This window comes from Haliotis rufescens, unplaced genomic scaffold (genome assembly GCF_023055435.1).
Source record: "Haliotis rufescens isolate VD_foot unplaced genomic scaffold, xgHalRufe1.0.p SCAF_6, whole genome shotgun sequence".
Lineage (NCBI taxonomy): Eukaryota > Metazoa > Mollusca > Gastropoda > Lepetellida > Haliotidae > Haliotis > Haliotis rufescens.
In genome coordinates, this window is record NW_025964334.1 from 50,637,490 (window position 1) to 50,653,136 (window position 15,647).

Here is a 15,647-nt window from a genome sequence, read left to right on the forward strand (position 1 = left end):
TCACTCACTCACTCACTTCTAGGCGAAGCTTCGGGACATGTTAACAAGTGTGTGATGTTCGTTAAGACTGTAATAGGCCCGCGGACCCTAAAACCATTTTCTTTTTAAAAAGTATCTAATTTGTCCTGAACAAATATCCCAGCCCCTTGATCGTCAGTAATTTTATTATCCAATAAACTGCAAATTAATAAAATATTATTCAAGTATTATTCAAATACTCTTTCTCTGAAAGGAAATACCCAAACAATACTTTTGAGACTCGTAACATATTTTGTACGTCACCCACTGGTTGCTGTTTTTGAGGAGAAATGTTTTTGTTTGAGGATTTTCTGGAACAAATTATCCTTTTGAAATTAACAGTTTCTTCCTACATCAAAATGTCGAACAGCCGCCATCTTGCATAAAACTGATGGTCGGTCATCAGTGTAAGAAAGTATGACTTATTTCCACTACGCCTATTATCATAAGAGCTCGCTAGGGCTGGCTGTCAATAATTCTTCTGAAGATGTCAATATTGTGTTGGCGTTACTGCTAAAAACAGTAATCAGTAAGCATTAATCCATGTCCTACGGTCATTATTATCAAAACACATTTAAATCAATGTGGCTACCACAGCGGCCATGTTTATTCGATCGGAATTCTGGGATGAACTGTTAGAGACACCATTGCTGGAACCATACAATATCCTCTGATTTTAAAAAAACTGTAAGTCCAATACTTCTGGAGAGATTTTGACGAGAATGCTGTATTTTCACGAAATAGCGCTGAAACAGTTAAAGCTACTGTGTTGTTCACAGTCCCTGTAGGGGCACGAGTGGCCCAGTCGTCTGAGGCGCCGCGATTCGCTGTGCAGAGTTGCGTCCCTTGGACACGCCAGAAACCTATGATTGTGGGTTCGAATCCCGGTTCGCCCCGATTATGTTTCTAGGTTTGTCAGCCCTATACCCGTGCTCGTGGATTTCACCGAAGTGGTAAACGTCTGCATCACTTCGGGCTTTCCTCCCACATTAAGCTGACACGCCGGATTGTGATGCCCGTTCATTTGGAACCGACGTCGTTAACTTAAGGATTCCCGGGTATCAAATACTTATTAACACCCGCAATATATACGGAACGATACAATTTTAAGTTTATAGAAATATATATATTTAATTCAATATTTAATTTTCTAAAGAAACGCAGTTCAATATTATCATGTATCACCTGTAGGTTTGACTGGGTTAATTGAACCATGAAAAAATGCTTGGATACCAAGATATTTCAAAACAGGTTTTTGATAAGATCATGGGGGCGGTGGGGTAGCCTTGTGGTTAAAGCGTTTGCTAGTCACGTCGAGTGGGTTTGATTCCCCATCCCCACATGGGTACAATATGTGAAGCCCATTTCTGGTGTACCCCGCTGTGATATTGCTCGGATATTTCAAAAAGATACGGAAAGACATACTCACTCACTAAGATTAAGAAAAAAAACTTCCAAATTCGAGCTGGAACAAAACATTTTATTCACAAATAAACAAGAAGTATAGTATTCTATATCAAGATTAGAAAGAACTTGTTGAGGAGAACCTGATTCAAAGGAGATATTTTCACCACAACTAATTACATAAAGTCCTAATTACCAAGTACTTGAATGTATTGTACAACGAATAATGGAACAGTTTTTACAAGAAAGCAAAATTCATAAGTACCAAACTACAAGGTGTTTAGCGCAACTACTTACCTGTTGAGAACAATATCTAGCGTGCGACCTGTACCCTCCAGAACTCGAGAGGACAATTGCAAAATGAGAAGAAAGTGATGGGGATTACCTCCCCTTATATCGTGCCATCTTTGAAATCATATACACTCAGGATTCCGACAAGCGATCACGACTCGCTGACTGTGCCCAGTTATCTGTCTATCTGTCGGTTGGCACCGTTGCCCATAGCTTGTTTATAAACAATGAGATAGTAAAAGCGGAGAAATGTTTCGTTGTGTGAGGAAAGTAGTCATGAAGGTGTTATTATATCATAGGAGGCCGTAACTTCTGACAATAACATTCGTGTATCTGTGTTACGTGTGAGATTGATTGATTGTCTGTCTGTCTGGATGGTTTGGGGACACCATGTTCCGATCTAGTAGTAGTAGTAGTAGTAGTGGTGGTAGTGAGGTGAGGTGAAATGGGGTTTAACGTCGCGTCCAAGATTATTGCACTTATATAGCGACGTGCATGTTTGTGTGTGTGTTTGTGTGGCTGCTTGTACTAGTCCGGACTAATGCCGATTTATAGTGCTAGCCCACTGAGATACCATGACGCAGTTTAAAATGAATTCCCCACTCTGACACAGTATACTCCGAGCCGACCAGTCCTTGTTTTAGCCCCTTAATGCCGAACGCCAGACTGGGTAACAACAAGTACCATCTTTTAACGTCTTTTGGTATGACGCGGCCGGGTATCGAACCCCGGACCTTCCGCTCTCCGGGAGGACGCTTTATCACAAGATTCGAATGTCTATGCATTGATCCAGATTGGACTCTGACTATGGCTTCTCGGTTGTTACTGTGACGTCCGACCCGTGAAGACCCGGGGTAGATTAGGTCTTCAGCAACCCATGCTTGCCGTAAAAGGTGACTATGTTTGACGTAACGGGATCGTGTGGTCGGGATCGTGTGGTCAGGCTCGCTGACTCGGTTGATGCATGTCACCGTATCCCAATTACGTGGATCGATGCTCATGATGTCAATCACTGGATTGTTTGGTCCAGACTCGATTATTTACAGACCGCCGTCATATAGCTGGAATATTGCTGAGGGCGGCGTTAAACAACAAACAAACAAAACTGCAATTTCCAACTCTTGTCATGGTCTTGTGTGAGATACGGGTACTAGGACATGCATACAACTTTCGCGAACACCTGGTGTTATCATAGGCATATAATTCTGGCTTTCACAACCGACGGCACCCGTTTCGTTGGATAATCGAGACTGGTTATTGTCTGGCGTTGACGTTTTATGTTTATGTGATACGTTGAGAAAAGTGTAGATATTCTGGAGATGAGTTTGTCTTTGTACTACCAGCCCCCGCCACCTCTTTCTAAAACCATCTTGATTTGCACTTGGGCACATGTAGGACACTAACACAGCTGTGGTGATGTAAGCGATACAGAAATCACCACGGAGTGGTTTCAATCCTTACACTTTAAACACTACGATTCTTGGAAGCTTTTGTTATAACTTTGTCATGTGTCGAAAATGTTTTAACTGTCACGTGTCGTAAATATGTAATAACCGTGTATTGTGTCGAAAATGATCAAACTGCCATTGTCGTAAATGTTATAACTGTTTCATGTGTCGTAATTATGTTATAACCGTGTATTGTGTCGAAAATGTTAAAACTGACATGTGTTGTAAATATGTTACAGTGTCTTGTGTCGTAAATGTTATAACTATGCAGTGTGTTGTAATGTGTTATTACGGTGCCGTGTGCCGTTAATGCTATAACTACGCCAAGTGTCGTAAATGTTATAACTGTGACAAGTGTCGTAAATGTTATAACTATGACAAGTGTCGTAAATGTTATAATTATGACAAAGGTCGTAAATGTGATAACTATGACAACTGTCGTAAATGTTATAATTATGACAAATGTAAATGTGATAACTATGACAAGTGTCGTAAATGTTATAACTATGACAAGTGTCGTAAATGTGATAACTATGACAAGTGTTGTAAATGCGCAGTGTCGTACATGTTATAACGTCACACGTCATAATGTTATACTCATGGCATGTTACGTAAAAGTAACTGCAGTGTGTCGTAAACTCTTTTTCAACCATGCCATTAGTCGCCAATGTTATAACAGCCGTGTGTTGTAATATGTTATTACCGTGCCAAGTTTGTTGCAAATTTGATATAAATGTTCCAAGTATCGAAAATATGTAAATGTATTTTGGTGACATTTGATGACCATCAGTTTCACTGAGGATATTTATGAAACTAGGCATGAATCCCATCAGAAAAGAGCAAGTCTTAACTGTCCGCTAAGTACAAGAACACCCATGGCCGTGGTAAAGATAGTCAGTCAAGTATAGCTCGCGTTATAATGAGGATAACAAGTAGAAGGTTGACTAGTGGACAGATACCAGGCGACCTACCACCCGGGCCAGGTAGGGTATCCTTGATTACGATCACACATTACGTGTCACGCAAAATAGACAGTGGCACACGAACTCTCGAATAACGCAATTACAGTATCGGTGTGCGTTTTGAACTATCTTCGCTAATCTCTGTGTAACCCTCCACACTGGGGTAAGTAGGCTTAGTTTAGTTGGGGGGCCTTTTCCTTCTGATATGTTATTTGTTTTTGGCATTATTATTATTATTATTTATTTTTTATTTATTTTTTTTATTTTTTTTATTTAAATATTTTTTTATTAAATTTATTTTTTTATTTCTAGTCTAGACCTAAGGCTTATTAATTTGTTGGTTTAATAATTATCTTCTGGGAGGACAGTAACGTATTGGGGGACACATATCTAATGTTTTATGCACTCGGTTTACTTCAGAAGTAGCCCATTGACATCATGCCGTGTGGCGGCACAGATCGTGATGAGTGTTTTCCGCGCACGTTGCCAACACGGTCAAGGATCATCTTTCAAGAAGTGCACGTGAACTGTCTGAAAATATTCAAAGTTTTCTGCGTGATAATATTGGAAACAGATAATCGAACATGCGTGTTGAAAATTTGATCGACTATTGTTTCCAAAGTGACAATATTTATGTTTGTATCGGAGGTTACAATATATAGGTTTACTTCACCAAATCCGCCAAAACGTGTATTTGGGTATGAAACAGAAGTCCTGTGAAATAGAGGAGCGGCTCTTGTTAGGATGAATACCTGGGAGCTTTGATCATATGTTCAGTCGCGAGTAATCTGTCTGCGGTCATCTCAGTCCCACCCTATGAGTGAAAGGATGCCCGCCAGTAACATGACGTCTGTATCGCGAGGCTCGAACTGATCGAATCTGGACCAGCGAAGCCAGTGGATAGTGGCATCAGAAACTACCCAAGACTTCAGGCCGCCATGTCACTCCGTGTGTCAAGTCCAGGGTCTAAATCACTGAAGCAGCAGCCAGACTCACGTTCATCACGACTGTACCGATCAGCCACACAATGTCTCCATCATGACTGGCTATCAGACAGTGTCTCCATGACTATCAGACAGTGTCTCCATGACTATCAGACAGTGTCTCCATCATGATTGACTATCAGACAGTGTCTCCATGACTATCAGACAGTGTCTCCATGACTATCAGACAGTGTCTCCATGACTATCAGACAGTGTCTCCATCATGACTATCAGACAGTGTCTCCATGACTATCAGACAGTGTCTCCATGACTATCAGACAGTGTCTCCATCATGACTGACTATCAGACAGTGTCTCCATGACTATCAGACAGTGTCTCCATCATGATTGACTATCAGACAGTGTCTCCATGACTATCAGACAGTGTCTCCATCATGACTGACTATCAGACAGTGTCTCCATGACTATCAGACAGTGTCTCCATCATGACTGACTATCAGACAGTGTCTCCATGACTATCAGACAGTGTCTCCATGACTATCAGACAGTGTCTCCATCATGACTATCAGACAGTGTCTCCATGACTATCAGACAGTGTCTCCATCATGACTATCAGACAGTGTCTCCATGACTATCAGACAGTGCTCCATCATGACTGACTATCAGACAGTGTCTCCATGACTATCAGACAGTGTCTCCATGACTATCAGACAGTGTCTCCATCATGACTATCAGACAGTGTCTCCATGACTATCAGACAGTGTCTCCATCATGACTGACTATCAGACAGTGTCTCCATGACTATCAGACAGTGTCTCCATGACTATCAGACAGTGTCTCCATCATGACTGACTATCAGACAGTGTCTCCATGACTATCAGACAGTGTCTCCATCATGACTGACTATCAGACAGTGTCTCCATGACTATCAGACAGTGTCTCCATGACTATCAGACAGTGTCTCCATCATGACTGACTATCAGACAGTGTCTACATGACTATCAGACAGTGTCTCCATCATGACTGACTATCAGACAGTGTCTCCATCATGACTGTGACTATCAGACAGTGTCTCCATCATGACCGTGACTATCAGACAGTGTCTCCAAGACCATGACCATATGAAAATGTCTCCATGACCGTGACTATCAGACAGTGTCTCCTTGACTATCATACACTGTCTCCATTACATGACTATCAGACAGTGTCTCCATCATGACTATATGACAATGTCTCCATGACCATGACTATCAGACAGTGTCTCCATTACCCTGACTATCAGACAGTGTCTCCATCATGACTATATGACAATGTCTCCAAAACCATGACTATCAGACAGTGTCTCCATTACCGTGACTATCAGACAGTGTCTCCATTACCGTGACTATCAGACAGTGTCTCCATCATGACCATGACTATCAGACAGTGTCTCCATCATGACCATGACTATCAGACAGTGTCTCCATCATGACCATGACTATCAGACAGTGTCTCCATCATGACCGTGACTATATGACAATGTCTCCATCATGACCATGACTATCAGACAATGTCTCCATGACCGTGACTATCAGACAGTGTCTCCAAAACCGTGACTATCAGACAGTGTCTCCATCATGACCGTGACTATCAGACAGTGTCTCCATCATCACAGAGTCAGAAAGTGACTCACACAGCTACTTTATACAGGATGTCTGGGTAGAGCAGCTTACTGTTACACTTGTCTTTCTAAGATGACCCCAAAGATGCAGTATAACAAACCAGTGGCATCCTGTACACATACTGTATTTATTTTAACATGTTTTGAAAGGTTACATGCAGGATACACACATGGAAATATCCGAAAATGCTAGGCAATCCTTCAATGCCCAATCAATAACATGGAGATCATCCAGTAAGCAGCTGTCCAAGTGTTTTCTGTGATGTACTGATATCCAACAGTCTGGTCCATATAAGAGACAATCTCATTTAAATCAGATCTTAGTTTTCGCTACCGCTAAACAAAGATCTGAGGACATCCCAAAACGGGTCACGTCAGAATGACCTTTCGCAAACTTTGCCCGACCAATGAAATGACTGACAAAAAATCGACATTAGCCATTCAGAAGGCAGCTTTCTTGAGCTTTACGACACAAGTTTCAAACTGGCGACTACACTTCGAAATATTTTTTGACGTATTCTCGATTAAAAAAATTAAAACGGATAAAAAGAACATTCTGGAATGGCTTATAGATGGCCTAGATTGTATGGATATAATAAAAAAAACATAACTGTCGTTCGAGAATTTTCTAGGTTGCATGTTCAGAAAACACATTTCGTCCGTCACTTCCATGATCTGGTAAGCGACGCTCTGATTGGTTGGATGAAAGGTCGTTCTGACGTGACCCGTAATGGGATGTCGTCAGATCTTTGTTTAGCGATAGCGAGAACAAAGATCTGATTATAATGAGATTGTATAAGAGAGAGCGAGTAGGTTGAATGTTTGTTGTTAAACAGCAAAGACAGCAATATTCATACAAACAGGCTTCAATATTTTAACAGAATTCTGCAGACATGACATACAAACTGCAGTATTTCCACAGAATTCTGCAAACCTTACATACAATCAGGCCTCAGCATTTCCATGGAATTCTGCAGACCTGACATCCAAACAGGCCTTAGCATTTCATTGGAATTCTGCAGACCTGACATCCAGACAGGCCTCAGTATTTACGAAATTCTTCCTGATTATCCAAACTCTTGGGGCTAACTTACTAGAGCCCACATGTCATCCTGACCATGTCAGCAAGATATATTGTTACAGGCTTACAGCCCGAGGATTATCAGCTGCCTGTGCTCATCACATGAAGACATGCACACGACCGCTTGAGTTACCGCCAGCGACAATGTTCCTGGAGGGGTGGATGGCGTTCAAGGAACATACGGAACCAAGACAGGCGGGGTTGGTGAGAACCTGCACCTCTACACCATCATCGTTGTACAGCTCAATCTGCCAAAACATTCACAAATTGTTTCCTGAATTAATTTGATACAGAAAGAAAAACATTTTTGTATTGACAAACAAACATAAACATTTCTTCATCAAGCTACAACTGTAGCATTACAGCTACTTTTTGGGAGGCTATGAAATGGATAAGTGTGCAAACCAGTGGTTGATAGAATGAGAATATTTTTCAGTCCAAGGATTCACACTGATGCATTATGGGTGATGACCAAACGTCTTACAACCAGACTTGGTTGCCCGGGACCTTGCCTGCAATCAGTGAATACCGCCTAGCCCACATTCACCACAGGGTAAATCAAGTTTAGAGCGCCACCTAGCCCACATTCACTACAGGGTAAATCAAGTTTAGAGCGCCACCTAGCCTGGAATCGCCACAGGGTAAATCAAGTATAGAGTACCACCTAGCCCACATTCACTACAGGGTAAATCAAGTTTAGATCGCCACCTAGCCTCCAATCACTGCAGGGTAAATCAAGTATAGAGTACCACCTAGCCTGCAATCACTACAGGGTAAATCAAGTATAGAGTACCACCTAGCCTGCAATCACTACAGGGTAAATCTAGTATAGAGTACCACCTAGCCTGCAATCACCACAAGGTAAATCAAGTATAGAGCTCCACCTAGCCTGGAATCACTACAGGGTATATCAAGTGTAGAGTTCCACCTAGCCTGCAATCACCACAGGGTAAATCAAGTGTAGAGCACCACCTAGCCTGCAATCACCACAGGGTAAATCTAGTATAGAGTTCCACCTAGCCTGGAATCACCACAGGGTAAATCTAGTATAGAGTTCCACCTAGCCTGCAATCACCACAAGGTAAATCAAGTATAGAGTTCCACCTAGCCTGCAATCACCACAGGGTAAATCAAGTATAGAGCTCCACCTAGCCAGGAATCACCACAGGGTTAATCAAGTATAGAGTTCCACCTAGCCTGGAATCACTACAGGGTAAATCAAGTATAGAGTACCACCTAGCCTGGAATCACCACAAGGAAAATCAAGTATAGAGTTCCCCTATTCGTACCTGTCTGGGTCTCTTCATGCTGCCCACAACAAACAGATCTTCCCGAGCTGGATGCCAGGTGGCGCGGAACTTGGTCAGCCATCTTCCCACGTGGTTATCATGTCTGTCAACAACATTAGCAGCCTCAGAAATTTACTTGATCACATTTTTTAGATTTATGTCATGAAGAGTGCGTGTGTTTGTTTGTTATGGCCACACTCGGCAATAATCCATGAACAAGTCTTGACCGACAACCCACTGATGGATAGTACACCACGACAGCAGAGTTGGAGATTTTAACATTCTCAGGATAAGGACTAATAAGGCTGTAATGACCAGTCGACTCAGAAATCATTGGCTGAATAATACGTGAGTGATTGAGTGAGTTGGGTTTAACACCGCTTTTAACAGTATTCCAGTTATATCACAGCGTGTCAGCTTAATGTGGGAGGAAAGCCCGAAGTGATGCAGGTCTCAGACGTTTCACCAGTTTGGTGAAACCCACGAGCACGGGTATGGTGCTGACAAACCTAGAAACATAATTGGGGCGAACTGAGATTCGAACCCACAATCATAGGTTTCTGGCATGCCCGAGGGCGCAACTGTGCACAGCAAATCGCGGCGCCTTAGACGACTGGGCCACCCGTGCCCCCCTGAATATTACGACTGTTGAATGGAGAAATGTATGGTCAACTAGTTGACATTCTTTTGTTGCTTTGCATGTTATTTGATTAAATTGATGTTGGTTAATATTGACATGACTGTGCACCCTTGTAATGTAACAAGTTCTATTCATCAGCTTTTTCACGCATGCACGATCTACCAATCGGATCAATGACATGCATCAACCAAGTCAGCGAGCCTGACCACCCAATCCTGTTAGTCGCCTTTTACGACAAGCATAGTCACCTTTTACGGCAAGCATGGGTTGCTGAAGAGACAAAGTGTTAGTAGGCAACTGTCAACATTTGTATGGATAAGACTTGTACGGTGTGCAAAATAAAACAACTATACCAAACATGGATTCAAGTTTATATTGCAGCACATTCTTAGTTTCCTGTAAGCTGTAAAGTCACTTTACAAGTGACTTACTCACATATTGGCAGCCCGTTTCGTTTTGCAGACTGATAAAGATATATGACAACACAACTTGATGACGTATTTATAACATAACAATTTCAGAATTTGTTCGGAATACCTTGTGTTTACCCTTTCAAGGTTGCATTATAAGAAAAGACATTTTGACTGTCACTTTCGTGATCTGGTAAGCGACGCTCTGATTGGTCAAATCAAAGGTTTTCTGGCCTGTAATGAAATGTCCTTAAATCTTTGTTTAGCGGTGGAGAGAAATGTTTGATTGTAACATGTATAATGAGACTGGTTCATCTCCAACTTCAAATACTGACTAGTACCATCATGTCACGCTATGAATATTACTTACCGAATACTTCTCTTTAATGTCAGGTCACTTGTCAAGTCAGAGCTGTCAAATATGCTGAAAATAGAGCCAACCCCTTCAGAACATCTACATAATGCAAGATAAGCTTATTGTTGTCAGGAGAACATCATGTTCGTCTTTTAACACCATCATAAAACCAACCTGGATATTAAAAAAAATGTCTGTCTGTCTGTATGTATGTTTGTCATGTACATGTATATCTCATTACACCAAATAGTCTATGGTTAGTCCTGAAGATCAGAAACAAGGGGCATTATGATGAACCTTGCAAAATCAAATGTTCATGAAAAGACTACACCAATTAATTCCTTCTATTCTTTTTAAAATGCTTTCAATAACTTCCAATCACGGGTGGCCCAGTTGTCTAAGGCGCTGCAAATCTCTGTGCAGAGTTGTGTCCTTTCACACACCAGAAACCTAAGATTGTGGGTGCGAATTTTGAACCCACCAGCATGGATATGGTGCTGAATAACAAAGTAACATAATCAGGGCGAACAGGGGTTTAAACAAACAACCACGCCTGGTACGCCAAAGAGCCCCAACAAACTGTGGCGCTTCAGACCAATGGACCACTCATGCTCCCCATTTCCAGGAATAACTAAGAACTGTAATGAATGTAAATAGTGACATGTCTTAAATATTCAAAGTGTTACTGAGAAACAAGCATCTGCAACTATACGACTCAAAGTTTGCTGAGGATCAAGTTTTGATGATATAAAAAAATCTTCCAACAAATGCAGACTGAAATATCCTGGTATACAATGATTGGGTAACCCCTACAGGACCTCAATTTCATGATGCAGTCATGAGCACGATGTGCACGAGGTGCTGGAAAACCTGTGTTGTGATGTGTTGTGACAGACATGATGCACATCATTATTGGAGAGCGCAATGACATTTGCTTCTGAGGATTGCAAATACTGAGTGCACTTGTGCCTTCTCGTCTTCGGCTATTTCAACATGTGCACACAAAGTTGACATATAACAATTTGAAGTTGTGATCCTCAGCAAACTTTGAGTAGTATAGTAGGAATACATGGGGGTCTGGGGGTAATATTAAACAACACAAGCTCCACCTACTTGAGAGTGTTATCCGCGGAAGCTGACAGAATGTACTTCCCTGTGACAGGAGAGAAGTAAGCACTGTCAACAGACTTCCCGTGTCTTCTCTCGGCAATGGCAGTGTTACTCTTCTTCGACATCTTCCGCAAGTCCCACAGACGTACTGTCCTGAAGTGACACAGAGTGACATGTTAAAAGCCCTTGGTAACTGCAAGGTTACTAACAAAGAAGTGTCATCACAGAACTACACATCAGGTTACCATGGTTACAGAACAAACTTTGGTTTAAGCATCATTCTCGGACAAGCTGCACTAATACTTGTGATGGTATTAGCCTGACTTTCGTATTCCAGGGCGTGAAGGAGTGCATGCACATCGAAAGCCGAAATTTATAGAAATCTTACACAGAAATGTTGAAAGACTTACGTGTCGACTGATGCCGTAACAAAGTAGTTCTTCTGCACAGGATGAATGCTCACAGTCCGCAGGTACTTCACATGACACGGGTACAGGTGCTCTGCGCTCGTCCTGCACACAGACAGATGTTTCCATTATTAATTAATAAGATGTAGTTTATTTTTTTGTTTGATTTTTGTTTAACATCATGCAAATTTTCAGCTACATGACAGCGGCCTGTAAATAATCTAGACCAGGCAATACAGTGATTGATATTAAGATGACACACAATCCATCAAGTCACTTTGCCTGACCACCCTATCCACAGTGTTGCTTCTTAGACCAGCCAAGGTTGCTGGTGGCCTATTCCTGAACTCCTACGGCCTGACTACCTACTGAGGTGTCCGGACATCCACCACGGCAACGCAGCCATCAGTCTGGGACACCAGCATCACATGCTCTGAGGTGAAGTCAAAATTCCGCAGCAGTGTGTCTTCATCATCTGGACAAGAGTACACCTGCAACAGGAACAGTTCACTCTATGTCATCACATTTTGCACACACTGTTGCATCAAAATAAGAGTCATACATCTTTTTAATTATGGTTAGAATTGTGAGGTTTTACTTATCAGCTGAAATGCTTCGGATCAAAGGTATTCCACCAGTATAAGACATAAGAGCAATCATAAATTCTCAACAACAATATACGAAAAAGTTTCCCTGATACGAAGCGTATTGTATGCAAGACCACCAAGTCAAATGGCCTTTCGAAGAAACCTGAACACTGAAGTCGCCTCATGATCGGTTCGTGTATGGCTTTTGTTTGACAAAGACACTAGATATTCCAAGACAAACTCACCCAGGACACACCCACCCACCCCACCCAGGATGCACCCACCCAGGTAACACCCAACAAGGATGCACCCACCCATGACTCACCCAACAAGGATGCACCCACCCAGAATACACCCACCCAGGACACCACCCTCCCAGGACACACTCACCAAGGATGCACCCACCCAGGACACCACCCACCCAGGACACCACCCACCAAGGACGCACCCACCCAGGACACACCCAACAAGGACGCACCCACCCAGGACACCACCCACCCAGGACACCACCCACCCAGAATGCACCCACCCAGGACACCACCCACCCAGGACGCACCCACCCAGGACACACTCACTCAGGACACACCCACCCAGGACACACTCACCCAGGACATACCATGCATACAGGCTTTTTCCAAAGTAAAGTCTGAATACATACCTCATCAAAGATCCCCTTCTCAAAGTCCCCACACCTGAGACTGCCATCGTAGCTGCAAGAGTAGGTCTTGAGGGGGGCCCAGGGGGGAAGATGGAGGCAGTTGACGGGGCGGGCGTGGGGGCAGTATGCCACTACACCATCATGCTTATCTGAACTCATCTAGAAGAAAACAGAGTCATGGAGTCATGGAGTCATGGAGTCATCTGGAAGGAAACAGGGTCATGGTGTCATCTTGAAGAAAACAATCATGACTAATGGAGTCATCTGGAAGGAAACAGGGTCATGGAGTCATCTGGAAGGAAACAGGGTCATGGAGTCATCTTGAAGGAACCAGCGTCATGGAGTCATCTAGAAGAAAACAATCATGAGTCATAGAGTCATCTGGAAGGAGAAAGAGTCATGGAGTCATCTGGAAGAAAACAGGGTCATGAAGTCATCTTGAAGGAACCAGCGTCATGGCGTCATCTAGAAGAAAACAATCATGAGTCATAGAGTCATCTGGAAGGAGAAAGAGTCATGGAGTCATCTGGAAGAAAACAGGGTCATGGAGTCTGGCTGGTGGCGAACAGGTCTCGAACAGTGGTGCTTCCACTCTGTGGGGGCGACCTTGTCTGGCTGGGATAGTGCATCAGCCTGGATGTTTCTACAGCCGGAATGTGTTGGACCTCGAAATGGATCCCCAGATGATCCACCAGGTGAAAGAATCGGAACGCCTATTGAAGGAGCAGGCTGAGTCATTCCTTGGTTCCAAGGACACCAAAAGATGGTCATGTTGTCCATCGAGATGGAGAGCCGGGCGTTTCTGAGGGCCTGCCTCCAATGAGCAAGAGCCAGGATGAGCGCCTCCAGTTCTAGGTCGTTGATGTGCCACAGGCGCTGATCGGTGGACCACACCCCGAGGCAACCTGTCCCTCAAGGTGTGCGCCCCATCCCTGCAGGGAAGCGTCTATGAATAGGTGTAACAAGGTCGTAAGCCATGTCAAGGAGTCACTGCCTAAGACACTGGATTCCACCGTCCACCACCAGTTTGAAGCATTCTGGGAGGAGGATGGACACCAAGGGATCCTGATGCCTGAAGCCTTCCTCTGTATGTCAAGTTCTGTGCTTAGGTTAGGAGGCCCAGGAGAACTTGCCACTGACGTAGCATGCGTTGCTGGTGGAGGGCTGCGATTGTATGTGCTCCTTCCGGTCCCTGGGTACAGAGAGGAGGTCGAGGTGCGTCTGGAAGAGGCCCCAAACTGAATGTCCCGGAGATGGAGGTACGAGCCTATCGGCCTGGTAAGCCTTGTGAATAGCCACGGGGCCGAGGAAATTCCAAATGGGAGGACTGCCCATGGGTCATGGACTCCCATGAAGATGAAGCAAAGGATTTTCTGGTCGTCGGGATGTATAGGGACATGTAGGTAGGCGTCCTCGATATCCAGACTGATAAGCACATCGTGTGCCAGGATCCAGGATCGCAGCAGCCTGAGCGTGATCATCGTGCGTATCATCCTGTGTCTGTCCGAGTCCTTCTTGGGGACAAGGAAGATGGGTGAGTAGAAGCCCGGTGTTAAGGCTGGGGTGTGTACAACCTCTATGGCCTTTTTGGCCAGCAGTGACAAGATGTTCTGGCATAGTAGCTGCTGTTGAGTAGGGGGTAGATGTCCACTATGGGGGACGATGTGAGAGGCAGGTTGTCTATAAGCGTCAGCTTGTACCCCTGCCGGATGATGTTGGTGACGTATGGCTCCCCCAGGATCTCCTAATTTTTCTAGAATCGACCCAGTCTCCCATCTACTGGAGGGTCAACTACTTGGACGGCTGGGGGACCTGGAGAGAGTGGATCAGATAATCGCTTTGTTTGAAGCCTGCATATTCCGAGGCAAGGGTGTTAACTGACTATAAAAGTCCAGTTTCCACCCTTGCCGAACTAGGCTGGTATTATGGAGTTACATTTTGGCTGGACTAACGAGTTTATGCATAGTCTGATCAAAATCACGCCCCGAAATTAAAATATGGTTCGTAAACTGTCATGCAGATTTCGGTCGATTGGAGGATTTGCAAAGCATGTGCACCACTAACAAGTTGTCAACAGATATTTTCTAAATCTTTTCATGTTTTTAATCAAGGTGCTCTGATTTGATGCACTTCGTGATGTAAGACTTGTTTTATCACAATATATAGATCTTGATTATCGATCAGATCGTCTTGACTGTTTTGTTTGAAGCAAATGCAGGTGATACGAGAGGTGTAATCTGATTGGTCCATCGGAGAGGCATAGATGGGACATAACTCGTAAAAGCTTCTGGTGGCGCTACAATCGAACCCAGGAATGCCAGCCTAGTTCGGCAAGGGTGGAAACTGGACTTTAAAGTCAGTTAACTTGCCTAGGGAAGATTGAA

General features: G+C 43.5%; 1 protein-coding gene across 2 annotated transcripts in view; it reads right to left on the minus strand.

The window, feature by feature from the left end:
* Nucleotides 1–7,215: 7,215 nt before the first annotated feature.
* LOC124112170 (WD repeat-containing protein 76-like) overlaps nucleotides 7,216–15,647 on the minus strand; it is a 65,699-nt gene continuing 57,267 nt past the window's right edge. For both annotated transcript variants that reach the window (XM_048385953.1, XM_046472160.2), the window contains 7 exons: nucleotides 13,264–13,422; nucleotides 12,388–12,509; nucleotides 12,022–12,123; nucleotides 11,615–11,764; nucleotides 10,517–10,570; nucleotides 9,097–9,199; nucleotides 7,216–8,055 (listed from right to left, as the gene is read on the minus strand). In XM_048385953.1, coding sequence (XP_048241910.1) covers nucleotides 7,906–8,055; nucleotides 9,097–9,199; nucleotides 10,517–10,570; nucleotides 11,615–11,764; nucleotides 12,022–12,123; nucleotides 12,388–12,509; nucleotides 13,264–13,422 — 840 coding nt within the window. In that variant the 3' untranslated portion in view covers nucleotides 7,216–7,905. The remainder of the gene's footprint in view (nucleotides 8,056–9,096; nucleotides 9,200–10,516; nucleotides 10,571–11,614; nucleotides 11,765–12,021; nucleotides 12,124–12,387; nucleotides 12,510–13,263; nucleotides 13,423–15,647) is intronic.